General features: G+C 45.1%; 1 protein-coding gene across 3 annotated transcripts in view; it reads left to right on the forward strand.

Moving 5' to 3' along the window:
* The window catches only part of LOC118398145 (semaphorin-6D-like), a 139,250-nt gene that overhangs the window by 98,502 nt on the left and 23,191 nt on the right, over positions 1-17,557 (forward strand). For all 3 annotated transcript variants that reach the window (XM_035793206.2, XM_035793208.2, XM_035793207.2), the window contains 13 exons: positions 1,236-1,350; positions 1,558-1,615; positions 2,499-2,555; positions 3,084-3,185; positions 3,957-4,047; positions 4,393-4,515; positions 4,764-4,852; positions 5,687-5,904; positions 7,840-7,971; positions 8,150-8,305; positions 9,455-9,628; positions 10,127-10,267; positions 11,508-11,585. In XM_035793206.2, the coding sequence (XP_035649099.1) occupies positions 1,236-1,350; positions 1,558-1,615; positions 2,499-2,555; positions 3,084-3,185; positions 3,957-4,047; positions 4,393-4,515; positions 4,764-4,852; positions 5,687-5,904; positions 7,840-7,971; positions 8,150-8,305; positions 9,455-9,628; positions 10,127-10,267; positions 11,508-11,585 (1,534 nt within the window). The remainder of the gene's footprint in view (positions 1-1,235; positions 1,351-1,557; positions 1,616-2,498; positions 2,556-3,083; positions 3,186-3,956; positions 4,048-4,392; positions 4,516-4,763; positions 4,853-5,686; positions 5,905-7,839; positions 7,972-8,149; positions 8,306-9,454; positions 9,629-10,126; positions 10,268-11,507; positions 11,586-17,557) is intronic.

A 17,557-nucleotide genomic window follows, 5' to 3' on the forward strand; every position in this document is an offset into this window, starting at 1 on the left:
CCGGGCAGGTCTAATACATTATTGGTGTGAGAAAGGAGGATGAAGAGCGGCAAAGGAAAAAGAGTCGCTGAGGCATTGGCACCATGGCATTAAATGGGTGTTGGTTTGCTAGGTCAACAGCTTGGAATCTCGGAAAGAGAGGGGACAAAGAACGAAAGGGAGTTTACAGTGTGTTATCGGTATGCACAAATCAAAGTCGAGGTAAAATGTTGAACATTTCAGACTGATATCATCGCATCTCTGTTGAATGTAGTAGGTAACACCTTGAAGCAGGTCCATTGCGGATATATCTCCTGACTTATCGAACAGTGGAAACGACACCATCAGACCTACCTAGACTAACTGTGAGAGTGGACTTCTCAAGGGCATTTTGTTTAGTGTTCGAGCGTATTCGTCTCCTCACTCTACAGGTTGCGAGCTGACGCCGTCTTTGCCATCGACGAAATGCCAACAGTCTTATCATTTAATTAACACTTTTGCCTAGTCATCAGATTTCCTGTTGTATTGTCCAAACAAAGCCTTTCGGGCAGATGAATTGAGTTTAATCGTACAGCTACAGTATATGCTTTAATAATTGCCATTATGCAAATTGCTTACGACAGAAATACAATAGCAGACACTTTAAAAAAAATCTTAGCTCACTCATCCCAAGCCAAATAAACTATGCCTCTATCAAACCTCTATATACCCTTCAGCAGGGTTGTGTTCATTGGGCACCAAACGGAAGAAAACAGACAATAGAAGAAACCCTCACGTTTTCTCTTGCGTGCCTTGATGAACAAGACCCAGGACTGGACACAGACGGCTAGAGCAGGAGAGCAGGGACTAGCAGAGGTTTCTGTTCATTATCTTTCCCCTAGTCTGACCTTTTAGAAACAAGCCAGGCTTCCCGAACCTGGATACCGTTCACAGGAAGAACAGGACATGACTAGAATGGGAGCGTGCCTGACCAGAGAGTGACTGGTTTAGTTTAGCGACTGCAAACCTACACTGTATCCATTTATTGCCACAAGCAACTGAAAATACAACAAATACTACGTAATTAAAGATTTAAACACCAGAATTAGGCCTGTCAGGACCAAGCAGGATTACCAATTATAAATGTCAACTTGAGATAGTAGTCATTTCCTTAAAGCTGTGAGCTGTCCAGGAGTTGGGGTCATGAATTGGAAAAACCTTGAAATATATGTGATAATTCAGCTACTCTTATCTTCAACGTCTCTCTCTTTTTGTAGACTCCTACCTGTACCCAGGGTTCCAGGGGCTGGTGTCGGACAACGACACATTCAGACTAGGCCTGGACTTCCAGAGGATGCTGAGGATCAACCATATGCTCTACATCGCTGCCAGGTCAGTCAGCCAATTCACTGCCTCTGTTCTGGTCCACATGCTAACAATCACAACCAATAAAACATCACTACCAGACTGATCAAACTCAAGTCTGTTTCCCAGACACTGAAGGTTTTTCAATGCACAATCCGGGAAACCAACCCTTAGTTTGTTTTTATTTATGAGACTGTGCACAGAACACCATGACACTAAATCTTTACCCCACAGGGACCATGTTTTTGCAGTAAACCTGACCACAGCTGGTGACGACTTCGTCCCCCAGCTGGTAAGTTACATAATCAAACATTCGATCAAACCTCACATGGCTATTCAAGATGGAATACACCATAATACAAGCAGGAACTAACATGACCATCTGGTTTATTACTGCATACTTTTGATACATTTGTTTCTCTTCTAAACACCAAAGTGCCCATCATTTATATGCAATGTCAATTATATTTGTTTTTAGAAGTACCGTAGCCTGGCCTCTTCTGAGTTTTCCTCACTAATGGACTAGCCTGCAAACAATGGCCCTTAGCTTGGCTGCTCCCCACCCGGAGGACCCTCGAGGGTAACCCCAATATGGCAGAGGTCCAGTAGTTCTACATGGAAGCCCCTTTTCATATCAGCTTCCCAGAAACAACTTCTCCGGATGGGGTTGCGAAGTCGAGCGAAGCTCTCAGCAGGTAGATCCAAAGATTACCCAAAGGTCACAGAGAGGCCTCTGACCGGTTATGGCCACATGAACGCACTCTGTGATTGCATCAGGCTCTTTCATGTAACCCTATGTGTGGTGGGGTGGCGCTTTCTCTAGAGCAGGGGTGTCAAACATGCGGCCCGCAGACCAAACCCGGCATTTGGGGTTCCAATCCGGTGATTTTTCATAACTGTGTATATATGAAAACGGTGTATAAATGATAATGGACCTACATTCATACCGTTTCTTGACTGTGTCCAGCTCGCTACTAATCACCAAAATGAAAGCTATGGGAAAAAGGAACATTTTTAGCAAATTGACGGCGAGGAAGTACAACCAATTTTCAATGCGGCCCTCCGGACCTTATTGAAGACCGAATGCGACCACCCGGGACAAAATGAGTTCTACACCCCTGGTCTAGAGCATGGTGTGGTGTCATATTTTGTTTCCCCCCTTTCATGTATTGCAGAAGCTGACATGGAGGTCCAAGGATGTGGCCAAGTGTACTGTGAGGGGTAGAAACAGCGTGAGTATCTTTCTCCACCATGTTCTATGTGTGTCTACGTTAAGGTCAGGAGAGAACACACTAGCTACCGCTTGGCATTCTTCAGTGGTAGAGTCGACTCTCCCTAGCAGCATAAGTGGGGGGCTCCCGATTGGCGCAGCGGTCTAAGGCACTGCATCTCAGCGTTAGAGGCGTCACTTCAGACCCTGGTTTGATTCCAGGCTGTATCACAACCGGCCTCAATTGGGAGTCCCATAGGGTGGCGAACAATTGGCCCAGCGTCGTCCGGGTTAGGGTATGGCCGGGGTAGGCTGTCATTGTAGATACTCATTTGTTCTTAACTGACTTGCCTAGATAAATAAAGGTTACATTTAAAAAATGTAAGTGCACCCTATAACATAATTGGATGGTTTCAAATGCACCATAATTCTCTTGTGAGGCCGAGTAATGCATCAGCGCTATTTTATTATGGCAGCCTGTTCTTGTTCCAAATGTATTTATAGTACATGAGTTCTCAGTGATACTGAATGAGCCTATGTGTTTTTCCAGGATGAATGCTACAACTATGTCAAAGTGCTGGTACCGCGGAACGACGAGACCCTATTTGCTTGCGGCACTAATGCCTTCAACCCCACATGCCGTAACTACAAGGTACGTGTATGTGAGTTTCGGTGTTGATGTGTGCTGTTAACTTCTTTCATCAAACCTTTAGATTCGATAGAGCCATGATTGACGTTTGTTAATGTCACTCCAATTATAAAGCTGTGATTGCTGATTGGCGGGCATGCAGAGACAACGAGCTAGTCATTATCACAATGCCACAGTTTGGCTCTTCATTCACCCCCTCTTGAGTGCTAAGCCTTTGTGTGTTCAAACCTCTTGCATTGAGAAGGTATAATTGCTTCCCGAGCAGTCGGTTTGTTCACTCATGACTCACAATTGAATAAAAGTCGAGATGACATTACACATTTGTCTGTTTTTCACATTCAATACAATTACCAATTCCATTTGCATACATGCAATAGTGTGAAGTTATGTTGAAAAGGCAAGAAAGAGGACTTGTCATTTAATATTAGAAACTACTTAATTGGAGCTCATTGAAGGCAGAGTGAGGTGAAGCCAACTAGACAGATGTTGTTTTGTTTTTCCTAGTGTGTGTGTGTGGGGGAGTCCAACTCCTGCTTAGCCACAAACTAGGAGACCGTCCCAAGAGGGACTGGAGAGGCAGCCAGGTAATTTATGAGCGCCAGCGAGGGGCTAAACGTCCACAGCCGTGCTAGCAATAGCAATGGCTGTGTTAGCAATTCAGCTAATGTTGCAGTGGAGGTAAAGGAGTTAAGGGGTTCGTGCAGTGCTGGTTTCAGTCCATGCCCAGAGCCACAATGGCAACAGAGAACTAACAGTCTCCTCTCATTCCCACAGATGACCACCCTGGAGCAGGTTGGCGAGGAGGTGGTGGGTCAGGCGCGCTGTCCCTTCGAGTCGGGTCAATCCAACCTCGGCCTCTTTGCTGGTGAGTGGCTCAATTTGTAAATGTAGAATTTGAAATGAAATTTTGTCCGTAGTCCATTAGCAAATAATATGTTGTCCAAAGACTGAATGTAAGACCTTTTAGGCAGGTCGAGACAGAAGCCCAGTCTGGTTAAATCGATGAGTCATAAAAGTCTGTACCTAGCTTATAGTAAATATTAGCTTAATCAGTTGAGCATTCTTATAGCATTATTTATGAAAATGTGTTTTTTAAAATATATAAAGCGTATCCATATGAATTCTGGTATTTTACTATGACTTTATGTATTACTACTATACTATCGTATGTATTAATTACTATATTCTCTCTACTTACTATATTTTTCAGGCGGTGATTTCTACTCTGCCACCATGACCGACTTCCTGGCCAGCGACGCTGTCATCTATCGTAGTCTTGGCGACGACAGCCCCGTCCTGCGGACTGTCAAGTACGACTCCAAGTGGCTCCGAGGTTGGTCACATGACTTTTGTGTCGACCAGTGTCCTGGTTGGGGATGTGTAGCTCTTACACAACCAATCACTGTGTCATCAAGTCCTTAATTAGTTGGATCAGGTGTTAGTACTGGGTTGGAACAAATGTCTGAACAGCAGTGACTCCATCTCTGATACACACCAGAAAAGTATGACTCACCATAATGACTTTAATTCAATCTCAACTCTCACTTTTCCCCTCTTGTGTGTGTCTCCTTGCCTCCCCAGAGCCCCATTTCCATCATGCGATCGAGTATGGAAATTATGTCTACTTTTTCCTCAGTGAGATTGCAGTGGAGTACACCACACTGGGCAAGGTAAGAGGGTGTCACTTATATAAGATTGATGTATGACAGGGGTAGCCAACTAGATTCAGCCGGGGGCCGATTTTGTCGGAGCGGATGGTCGGAGGCCCGGAACATAATTCGAATAATTTTTACACTGCAAATTGACTACAACTAAGCCCAAAAAGAGATTATATTGAAAAATAACAGTAATTTCATACCTTACATTGAGACACAGTCACGTGTCACTTTTTTATTTGTGAGAATAGTTGGGAACAAATTTCCTAAATTAACCAAAGTTTTAGCTGAATTCCTGGTGGTTTTTTTGTTCTGTTTAAAACTGGAAAAAATCATAAAGAAAAAAAAAATATTAAACAACAGATGTTCTATGTACTCTTGTCAGATGTATCATGACTAGTTGAGACGAATGATCGATTTATTCTGAAAAGATGAAGGCACCATTATGGTTGGACATAGGATATGAGCTATAATGACAGGTCTGCAGCCTTATGTTCCGGAACCACTGAGCTATTACGAATGGGAAATAACGTCCATTTGTGGGGGTTAGTCTGGAGGTTAGATAGGCGTAAGTGCATCCAGAGGGTTGCGGATTGAAATCCTATGGTGAAGAATCGAGAAGTTGAAAATGAGATGACAGCTGGTGACAGAATCTCCAGTACACACTACTACCGTTGTGTCCTTGAGCAAGGCACTTATTAACCCCAGACAGCCAGCACTGTGGCTGATCCTGTGCTGCTTCAAGCCTATTAAGTCATGTTTGTTGTCTCAAGGGGTCGGGAGAAGAGCGCCCCAGGGTAATAAGGCACTATTCTATTATATTGTATAATTTTCTGGTTCTGCTCCAAGGTGGTGTTCTCTCGTGTGGCGCGGGTGTGTAAGAACGACAACGGCGGCTCTCCTCGGGTGCTGGAGCGCTACTGGACCTCCTTCCTGAAGGCGCGGCTCAACTGCTCGGTGCCCGGCGACTCGTTCTTTTACTTCGACGTGCTGCAGTCGCTCACCAACGTGCTACAGATCAACCAGCGCCCCGCGGTGGTGGGAGTGTTTACTACGCAAGCTAACAGGTTAGCCTAGTGGCCAAGAAAGTAGTGGTGGGCACTATTCCATCAACGCCAATATCCATACATTTCTTATACCCCTTTCATACACAGACAACATTCCTACGATTTTCCCGTGCCTGCTTTATTTTACCTTTGTACATCTGAAAGAGGTAGGGGGTTAAAAAGCATGGACAATTTAAACCCACCAAAAGACCTAGTTCTGATTCCTGCATTTTCACAGACCCTGTAACCAAAATACACCTATTAGGTCTGTGTGAATAGTTCTCTGCGTTTTTGCAGGTAAATTCATTAGCACTTCCATTGTTCAACACCTCCTTATTTTGAAATTCAGGGCTGGGCGATATGGCCTAAAAACCATATATCGATTTATTTCTAATTTACGGGCGACTCATGATATATATCTCGGTTTTCTCTAAATAAGCTTTTTTTTTTTTTTTAATTTTAAGGTAAATACACCGCATTTCAAACAGTCAGGAATAATGTAATGAATTTAGGGCTTGTAAAATTATACCTAGGCTAAATATAAGCCTTCCACAACCATATGACCCACTAATATATTACATTATTTTATCAAAATAGTTGAACCTGCTTTTTTTTTTGCAATAATCACTGATCTGACTTTCAAGTCTGTCTATGAAAATGCCCTTTTTGTAAAAAAAAAATACTATAACCATGCACAATGCACACCCACAGATAATGACCCACTTCTTGTAACAGGCATTATAGAAAATGAACACAGGTCTCATGAACAATCTCTCAAGCACAAGCCCACGTGCTAGTGAGTAGCCAGTTCATCTTTATATTTGAAGTCTAGACAACTTGCATTTGCTTGCTAATACGATAGAACAGTTAAACTGTTATGAATACACCCTCCTTTCTGTCTCCAACTGTTTACTTTGTTTAGATATTGAAATCAAGTGGCCGACCTGGATAAGGTGCTTATTTCTCAGAATGAGAGGTTCCAATTCCTTATATAAATGTGTATTTTTAGGCTCATTGCACATTTATAAAACACCGACTAGAAAGTTAGCGCATGACATTCTGTCTCTAAAATGCTGCTAGCTGTGCGTGGTACCGCAATGCAGCGCACGATAGAAACTGAGCATACATGTTCCCCAATCAAGTTCATTGATACTCTCGTTTTAGTAGGGTCTTATCTGTTTTACATTTTGGGGGAAAAAAAGGTTATCGTTAGAAAGTTTTAAGTTCTTAAACAGTAAAATCATGTTTGTAACCGTTTCGGTGTCCATATGACCGATTCTGTTGGACCAAACCTCAAATGGAAATAGCGAGTTTTTAAACTGCTTGTTTTCAGAGAGGAAGAAGTTATTTTTCGTCTTTTGTTGTTGTGAGCGGCAGAGGGGAGGGGCTTGGCGTCTATGTGCGAGTGGGAAGTTGCACTGTGCGCACAGCACGTAAGGAGCGAAGGAGGCTAGACCAAAGACAGAACGCTAGTAAAAAATAAACTAAAAACCTAGAGGCATTTGGAACGTCGCGCTAAAACATAAATGTAAATGAATTCAATATACAGTATAACCCATTCCTACCCCAATGTTTTAACTACATCCCCCACCTCTCCGAATTTGCCAATTACCCACTGATATGTATGAAAGGAGGTCATATAAACATTGCCTTATAAGGTTTTACTGGTAATATACCACATCTTCTGTCAGAAATGGGTGTTACACTGCAAGAATGTGCAACATCACTCAAACACTGGATGGCCTTACTGCACAGGAACATTTTAGTTTTACCTCAAACTTCTTGATATTGATTTGGAATTATACACAGAGCTCTGCACTCACCAGATAAACATTGGATTCAAAAAATGTTTGCCTTGTTTGACTAGCCAACCATGTTTCAACAAACCTTTTCAATAACTCAATCCCACAAGGCTCTTTTTTTGAACACGCTCTTTGCGTCTGTCTCCCTCGTCAGTATCCCTGGCTCAGCAGTGTGTGCCTTCTACATGGATGACATAGAGAAGGCCTTTAATGGGAAGTTTAAGGAGCAGAAAACCAGTGACTCAGCCTGGACCCCAGTACCAGAGGAACAGGTGCCCAAGCCTAGGTATGAGACTGCCTTCTAAAGGGGGGAAACACTAGCCTACATATGACAACGACCATATGAGTTGGCCATACAGCACCAACAGATCTGGGACCAACTAGACTAGCACAGTACATACCCATGTTTTGTTTGAATAAGAGTTGGCAAATGTAATTTCTCAAATCTCTATTTTCTACTTCAGACCTGGTTCCTGTGCCGGTGACGGCCTGGCCTCTGCCTACAAGTCGTCCACCACCTTCCCCGACGACACGCTGACCTTCATCAAGTCTTACCCTCTGATGGACGAGGCGGTGCCCTCCGTCAACGACCGGCCCTGCTTCACCCGCACCACCAGCAGGTACTGTAGGGCAGTAAAATGCAATACAATATAACTATTTATCTTTGTGTGGACAAACGGCACCATAGACAAATATACAATAATGCAATATAACATACAATGTTATACAAATCTGACATATCAGCAGTATGACAGCAAAGTTTTTGTGCAACCATGTACAGTAAGTCAAATGACTCAATGAATGACACTTTACTCAAACCAGGCAACTGGGGTCCTCGCTCAGAAACTAAACCCAGAAATTGCCTCAGCCTAGCTACTGCTTCTCTGTTTGACCGGAGACTGTGGCTTCATCCACAAAGCTTGACATTTACTGGCGGTGCAGAGGTGATATGAGGTGTTTGAGTCTGCCTGCCGTACCCCCTGGGTGCCCGGCCTGCTGCTTCTCACCACAGGAAGCTGATGTGATACTCTGGTAAATGACAACAGAAGCACAGGGAACATGTTATTTCACACTGCTCCAAACATCCTGAGACGAAACCTCCAAGTGAAATATCCCGAAGTCCTAGTGAAGTCATGGAAATATTGGCGATAAAATGGGGCTTAAATCATAGGATGTTCTCATCGAGTGTGTTGCATTCATGAACCCGAGGAAATAACATTTTATAGCATAGTGGTTATTATTAAACTGAAAATAACATGCAGGGGTTATGCTTCCGTCTTCAGCAGCCAGTAGAGATGACTGGCGTTAGATATGCATGTGTAAACACACAAAGATAAGAACATGTACATTTTGGAGACAATCATGGTTAATTTACAAAACCTTCCTTGACAGCTGCTATGCTGCTAGGGAACCAACACAAGCCATTCGGGAAAGTGCCAAATCTCACCCAGAAAGTAGCCTAAAGCAAAAGGGAATTTTCAGAGCAGCTGCTCTCTAGCTATTCTGTTTTCCCCATTTGAGTGTACTATCCACTCCATCTTTTGGTGCACAGAAAACCATACTAGTTAAAATCAGGAAAAGCACAAAAAAGGCTGAGCAAAAATATTTTTTTAAGGGATGAAAAATTCTTCATTTATAACCCTATGTTGACCTGTGTCTCAATGCCAGTCACAGCGGTTCACTTGTTCTGAATGACTGACCCATTATGGCTGACGAGTTACCAGTTCCGGAAGTACAATCAGCGCTAACTGTGTTTTTCACTTCTCCAGGTACAAGCTGACTCAGATTGCGGTGGACACCTCCGCCGGGCCGTCGAAGGACCGCACTGTGGTCTTCCTGGGCTCGGAGGATGGCAGGGTCCTGAAGGTGTTGTCCAGCACTCATCCTAACGCCTCCTTTGGCTCCCAGCTCCTGGAGGACATAGATGTGTATAACCCCTCAATGTGAGCACAAAACCTCAATAAGTCAGTCTATAACCTCACTTAAGTAAGTGTGTAACCACTTTTGAATAGGTCATAACTACGCAGGCGTAGTAAAAGTAAAAGTTGGTTATGGCATGAAAACCTGACTGCTGTATAAGCATCCCATTGTGACAGTACTGTAATATCATTCTGGAAAATCTCCAAAATGAATGTCTATACCCTCTTTAAAGCTGTAACCTACATTATAATGCTATTACTTCCACCAAATGGTCCACATCTTTACTATGGTAGTTCACAAGCAGAGTAATTTTATTCTCAACACTATATTAGGGGTTCAAATGGTATATCAACTTCCTAAATGCACATTTCTTACAGAGATAGGCTTTAAATGGGGCTCCCATTTCTATCTGCGACTGAGTCATTGTACTGTGTTTCACATGTCTATGGTCTTACTCAAATCTGTTAGTATGGTTGTGCTTTAAGTGGTCTCACGTGTCATGTGACCATGTTTTCCCAAAGGTGTAACATTCAGGGGCAGGAGGACCGGAGGATTCTGGGAATGGAGCTGGATAAGGAGCATCATGCCTTGTTCGTGGCCTTCACCAGCTGTGTCATCAGAGTACCACTCAGCCGCTGCACTGAGCATGGCGCCTGTAAAAAGTGAGTTACAACAAGGTCGGAAACGATTGTGTGAAAATACACATGGGAGGATATACAGTATTGTTAGGGCCGAGTTTTCCCTTACTACGTGACCTAGAAAAAATGGGTCCTGGCATTTTTTTGTGCTTTTGCACTGCTCAAAATAGTTTACTCTAAATACTTAGTCTCTGTATACCAAGCTCTTTAAATGTCAAATTGTGGTCAAGTGATTTCGGTATCAACAAATATTTGTATTTGTTCTTGTCATTTGTCAGATAATTGAGCTATTGAGAACAGGGAAGCCATGAGGAAATTACCAAATTGTCCAAATGTATTTGGCACAGCTTCTAAAAGAGCCTGTTTGTATATTTTGGCAAACAACCAAAACATTAGAAATGGGCGCTTAATTGCCCCTGGAATCAATATTTTAACAGCCCGTAAATGTTGGAAATGTTTCAGGATATCATTAGCACAGAATACCACATCAACAATATCATTATAGTTGACTGATCCTGCCATTGGAATTTATCAACATTCAAACAGCAACAAAAAAAATCACTGCCTCCTTCATAGTCGGACACACACTCGCATGTGCATGCATACAAACGCAGTCTGGGTCAGCCCACAATACCTTTTGAGAGGCCGTGTGCATAAACTCCTACTAGTGGGACGTGAGGGAGGCAGGGTTTCATGAAAACATAGAGCACTGATTGACAAGTGAGAAATCCAAAGGAGACAACCCCCTCTCTTCCTCCTTCCCTAGGCAAGTGTATGACAGCCCCCCCCCTCTCGCATATTCTCCCCTCGGAGCACCCCCTCATTCCCTGTGGTCCTGGCTGTCAGCAAGTCTCCACAGCTGGAGGAGAGAGACTGAGGGGCACCTGTCACTAAGATAACTGGCTTCATTCCTCCAGGATGCCCGTCATGATACACACAGAAATATTTAGAAACAGATGCACACACCTGTCCTTTATGAGGTCTTTCACAGGCATACTTGTCATCTTGGAGAATGAGCTAAAACACACTGTCAGACACATTCACCTCTCTGTGTTCACACGCAGGCCAGTCTCGCTCTGCAGACACCAGATGGGGAATAGCCCTAACAGACCGCGCTCCACTAGACCGCAGCAGTGTCCTTGCCTCAAGTGTGTGTGTGGCGTGTCACTTTGTCAACGTAGACACAGTCGGGCGCCCATTGCCTCCACGCCAAGGAGCAATATCATACAGGGATTTAACCGTCTCTTGCCTCGTCATTTTCTAGGAGTTGTCTGTCCTCCCGTGACCCGTACTGCATCTGGCTCCGGACCGGGAGCTGTGCCAACATGGCGCCAGGGTTCAAGTAAGTGTCACTTTCCTTCCTGTCGCGCTGAAAGGCATCAATCTGAAAGGTAATAAAGGTTTGAGAGCGTGATCGTATATCTGCCATCAGTATTGGCCCCCATAAAAGGAGAGGAGAGTAGAGAGTGGAAGATATAAGGGAAATAAATCTCAAAACCCTTTGAAAGTCATATTAAGGAAGAATGTATTGAGTAAGTGACATCATTGTACTGCAGATGAGGACCGCTCTTCAAAGATGAGTTTTCCCGATAGTCAGTTTCTTTACACCAGCAAATTATACACTTTGGAACTCTGTTTGTGCAGTTAATGCTAATATGCATCCATTTGTTTCTTTATATCTGCTGGCTTTGGGCCAGTTTCCACTTTTGCAATGCACTTTAAGTGAAAGGAACAATCAACCACTTGAGCCACAATGGCTTGAGTCCATTGATTTATTTATGAGCTGACAGATACTGCAATCTCTCAGGAATAAAAAATGTTGTCACCCCAGACCTCCTGAAAATGAAAATAGTCTCTTCAATTCTCTGAAACAAAGGAAATGACTGAACAACTGATTGGTTGCCATCGATCAGTTCTCATGAACTGAAGAGGGGTCATTTGACACTGACTCATGATCATTGCTCTCCAGTGCTATGGAAAAGGTTGCTGTGTAAGAGCTTACTGGGATTCACTTGGCCATGCCACCAGTTCACTTTGTTCCACAACCCCACCCATTCCCTAGCAGTGATTATTTATCCTGCACACGGTTTCTGTCCCGGCCTAGTGCCATCACACCCGATTCAACCAATCAAACTAATTGTCAACACCTTGATTAGCTGAATCCGGTGTTTCACTGCAGAGTCGCGGACAAAAACCAGCGGTACTGCGGCTCTGCATGTGTAGGGCTAGCACCCCCCCTCCCCCCTTTGGTGAAGTGGTGCTAAAGAACAAGGTTGTGCTCACACCTACTCTCACACCTCTCTTTTGGCAAGCTGCCAAAGTGGGTCCCCATCTCTCCTCCCTCTCCTGTCTCCTCTCCTACTCATTTGCCCGTTGTTCTTTCGCTGATATGTGACATCTCCCTGAATCTCCCAGATTGTCGAGGGGAAAAAAGCGAAGGTCTTTGATTTGTGGAACCAAGGAGAATTTGCGGAAAGCATTCTGTCTGTTTTAACTGCTGCAGAATTGAGTTTCCATCCTGTGACTTTCGACATGGCACTTCCAGGGTTGGCGGTTTAGCGCGATTTGTCATGCTGTGTCCGCAGTAGAAGGCCTTGATTAAATCTTTTAGATGCTGAAAAAAGTCATTTTGCAGTTTAAATGTCAGTCATCGACATGGATCTAATGGCACTCACTGTAATCTATATAGTTATGGGATTTTGGGGGACATTCCTAATCCCAGCAGCACAGGAATTGGTGGTTTAAGACGGGGATTCATGAACTTTGAGAGACTATTGCAAGTTCCATAAAGTTGCACCTCCAAAGTATAAATCTCAGTGAAATATCTCTGTTTTTGTTAGAGAGTTAGAGTTCAGTGGACAAGGAAGAATGTTCTGGAAACACCTTATCCAGGACACTGTGGTTCAGCCACTTCCCTAAGATGAGCAGCAGATGGGCCTTGTTGTTGTGGCAGCGAGTCAGTGGTTTCCCTGGAGACGAACGGGTTGATCCAGACCAGAGGTGAATGCGACAGACGTTTTGGCAGACCGGGCCATCTTGGCAAAATGCTCTAAAGAGCTCCCAAGTGAGGCGATCGGCGAAAAACAAAATGGAGCTGAAGTGCTTTGCCAGTCCCGAAGCAACTCTGCAGCCTGGCCCACCACTGTTTAAAATATGATGTTTGTCTTCTTCAACTCAAACCTCTAATTAGGCCTTCTCCTAAACTGAATCCTCCTTATTTGGATGTGAGTGGGTGACTATTTTCTTATATGACTTTTAATTAGCAAGCATTTGTTTAAACTTATATCAGTCTCACTGCCTGTATGCATCTCTGGTAGGTCTCTGGTTTTTACGAGTATGCGTTGTCAGTGAGACTATTTCTGAGAATTTTCATATTTTCATATGTATGTCTCCTAGTCCTTTCCCCTCGTTCATTGCTAGTAAATAGAAGAGCGTTACAGTTTCTGAGTGAGGGAAATGAATAGCACTCACGCATCCCACACTTTTGAAAATGGATACACGGAGAGCGAGTGAACGAGAAGCGGAGAGAGGAGAGAAAAAGCAAAAATAAACAAATGTACACAAAGCAAGGACTCCGCAGCACAGAGACGGAAAGGGCTGAAGGGTGAATGAGAATGAGCTCCCGTTGGTGTCAGAAGTGGGATCCAATTTAATCATATTCATTCCCCTTCCCTTAATGGACACTTGTGTGCCGCCTTCAAACCCCACATTCCATTAGCCTCCAGCCACTCTAAATGTATCTGGTTGTGTATGGACCTTTCTCTCATTCACGGGCATGCTGAATCTAAATCTATAGATGGCTGTCTGTGCAAGTGGCAGGCACTGATTGAAAAGTCCTAATGAGAATGAATACTGGAAACCCCTCTTCTCCATGGGTAGGAGGGGAGAGTGGCCCAAAATACAGCCCCCAATAGTTAAACCTGCATTTGTGTGTTTCACTTCCCTTTAAAGTGTTCTGGAATATAGTAGTCCCTTGCAAAGCCAGGGTTGTGGGTGTGATTCCCACGGGGGACTAGTATGAAAATGTATGCTCTCACTACTGTAAGTCGCTCTGGATAAGAGTGTCTGCTAAATAGTGTAAATGTAAAATGAATATGCACATGCAAAACACTGGGTCTGGCTCCTTATTTTGTTTGAATAGGGTCTGGATAATGACCTTGGCTTTAGTCCTTGCTATCATTTTCTCCTAAATGATGCAGGCTATCCTGGCCACTTCTGCTCCCCCTGTCACCTGATAGGAAGATTATCATCTGACCTTTATCAGTCGTGACGCTGGTTTCTAATTGGTCAGTGCACAAGGGGAGAACAGACCAACTTTGTTAGGGTGCCAGCAAAATGGATGTTCTCTATCCTGATTCGACCACCTTGTCTGTGGATGGTGACGTCATATGCATGTGCAGGATGTGTCTCTCAGGTTGTGAATGTACTGGCTAAGAAAAATCTTCTCTCATCGACAACTGGCAGGTTGGGCAAGTTCTGTATTAGGATGGCGGTAAATGGGCTTTGCGCTGTAGGTGAATGAGGCAAGCTTTTCCAAGCAGAAATTTGCATCCTGTAGCACAAACTCCAGAAAGTTCTGGGACACTGTAAAGTCCATGGAGAATAAGAGCACCTCCTACCGGCTGCCCACTGCACTGAGGCTACGAAACACCGTCACCAACGATAAATCTACAATAATCAAGAATTTCAATAAGCATTTTTCTACGGCTGGCCATGCTTCCCACCTGGCTACCCCTACCCCAGTTAACAGCTCTGCACCTCCCACAGCAACTTGCCCAAACCTCCCCCATTTCTCCTTCACCCAAATCCAGATAGCTGATGTTCTGAAAGAGCTGCAAAATCTGGACCCCTACAAATCAGCCGGGCTAGACAATCTGGACCCTCTCTTGCTAAAATTATCCTCCACAATTGTCGCAACCCCTATTACTAGCCTGTTCAACCTCTCTTTCAAATCGTCTTAGATCCCTACAGATTGGAAAGCTGCCGCGGTCATCCCCCTCTTCAAACGGGGTGACACTCCCGACACTCCGACACTTTCTAAAGTCTTCGAAAGCCAAGTTAACAAACAGATGACCGACCATTTCGAATCCCAATGTACCTTCTGGTTTCCGAGCTGGTCATGGGTGCACCTCAGCCACGCTCAAGGTCCTAAATTATATCATAACCGCCATCGATAAAAGACAATACTGTGCAGTCGTATTCATCGACCTGGCCAAGGCTTTCGACTCTGTCAATCACCGCATTCTTATCTGCAGACTCAACAGCCTTGGTTTCTCAAATGACTGCCTCGCCTGGTTCACCAACTACACTTCAGACAGAGTTCAGTGTGTCAAATCAGAGGACCTGTTGTCCGGACCTCTGGTATTCTCTATGGGGGTGCCACAGGGTTCAATGATTCTCTGATCCACCTTTACGCAGACGACACCACAACTACAAATACCTAGGTGTCTAGTTACATTACATACATACATTTAAGTCATTTAGCAGACGCTCTTATCCAGAGCGACTTACAAATTGGTGCATTCACCTTATGACATCCAGTGGAACAGCCACTTTACAATAGTGCATCTAAACCTTTTAAGGGGGGGGGGGTGAGAAGGATTACTTTATCCTATCCTAGGTATTCCTTAAAGAGGTGGGGTTTCAGGTGTCTCCGGAAGGTGGTGATTGACTCCGCTGTCCTGGCGTCGTGAGGGAGTTTGTTCCACCATTGGGGGCCAGAGCAGCGAACAGTTTTGACTGGGCTGAGCGGGAACTGTACTTCCTCAGTGGTAGGGAGGCGAGCAGGCCAGAGGTGGATGAACGCAGTGCCCTTGTTTGGGTGTAGGGCCTGATCAGAGCCTGGAGGTACTGAGGTGCCGTTCCCCTCACAGCTCCGTAGGCAAGCACCATGGTCTTGTAGCGGATGCGAGCTTCAACTGGAAGCCAGTGGAGAGAGCGGAGGAGCGGGGTGACGTGAGAGAACTTGGGAAGGTTGAACACCAGACGGGCTGCGGCGTTCTGGATGAGTTGTAGGGGTTTAATGGCACAGGCAGGGAGCCCAGCCAACAGCGAGTTGCAGTAATCCAGACGGGAGTTGACAAGTGCCTGGATTAGGACCTGCGCCGCTTCCTGTGTGAGGCAGGGTCGTACTCTGCGGATGTTGTAGAGCATGAACCTACAGGAACGGCCTTGATGTTAGTTGAGAACGACAGGGTGTTGTCCAGGATCACGCCAAGGTTCTTAGCGCTCTGGGAGGAGGACACAATGGAGTTGTCAACCGTGATGGCGAGATCATGGAACGGGCAGTCCTTCCCCGGGAGGAAGAGCAGCTCCGTCTTGCCGAGGTTCAGCTTGAGGTGGTGATCCGTCATCCACACTGATATGTCTGCCAGACATGCAGAGATGCGATTCGCCACCTGGTCATCAGAAGGGGGAAAGGAGAAGACTAATTGTGTGTCGTCTGCATAGCAATGATAGGAGAGACCATGTGAGGTTATGACAGATCCAAGTGACTTGGTGTATAGCGAGAATAGGAGAGGGCCTAGAACAGAGCCCTGGGGGTCACCAGTGGTGAGAGCGCGTGGTGAGGAGACAGATTCTCACCACGCCACCTGGTAGGAGCGACCTGTCAGGTAGGACGCAATCCAAGCATGGGCCGCACCGGAGATGCCCAACTCGGAGAGGGTGGAGAGGAGGATCTGATGGTTCACAGTATCGAAGGCAGCCGATAGGTCTAGAAGGATGAGAGCAGAGGAGAGAGAGTTAGCTTTAGCAGTGCGGAGCGCCTCCGTGATACAGAGAAGAGCAGTCTCAGTTGAATGACTAGTCTTGAAACCTGACTGATTTGGATCAAGAAGGTCATTCTGAGAGAGATAGCGGGAGAGCTGGCCAAGGACGGCACGTTCAAGAGTTTTGGAGAGAAAAGAAAGAAGGGATACCGGTCTGTAGTTGTTGACATCGGAGGGATCGAGTGTAGGTTTTTTAAGAAAGGGTGCAACTCTCGCTCTCTTGAAGACGGAAGGGACGTAGCCAGCGGTCAGGGATGAGTTGATGAGCGAGGTGAGGTAAGGGAGAAGGTCTCCGGAAATGGTCTGGAGAAGAGAGGAAGGGATAGGGTCAAGCCGGCAGGTTGTTGGGCGGCTGGCCGTCACAAGACGCGAGATTTCATCTGGAGAGAGAGGGGAGAAAGAGGTCAGAGCACAGGGTAGGCCAGTGTGAGCAGAACCAGCGGTGTCGTTTGACTTAGCAAACGAGGATCGGATGTCGTCGACCTTCTTTTCAAAATGGTTGACGAAGTCATCTGCAGAGAGGGAGGAGGGGGAGGATTCAGGA

The sequence above is a fragment of the Oncorhynchus keta genome, chromosome 19, assembly GCF_023373465.1.
Source record: "Oncorhynchus keta strain PuntledgeMale-10-30-2019 chromosome 19, Oket_V2, whole genome shotgun sequence".
NCBI lineage: Eukaryota > Metazoa > Chordata > Actinopteri > Salmoniformes > Salmonidae > Oncorhynchus > Oncorhynchus keta.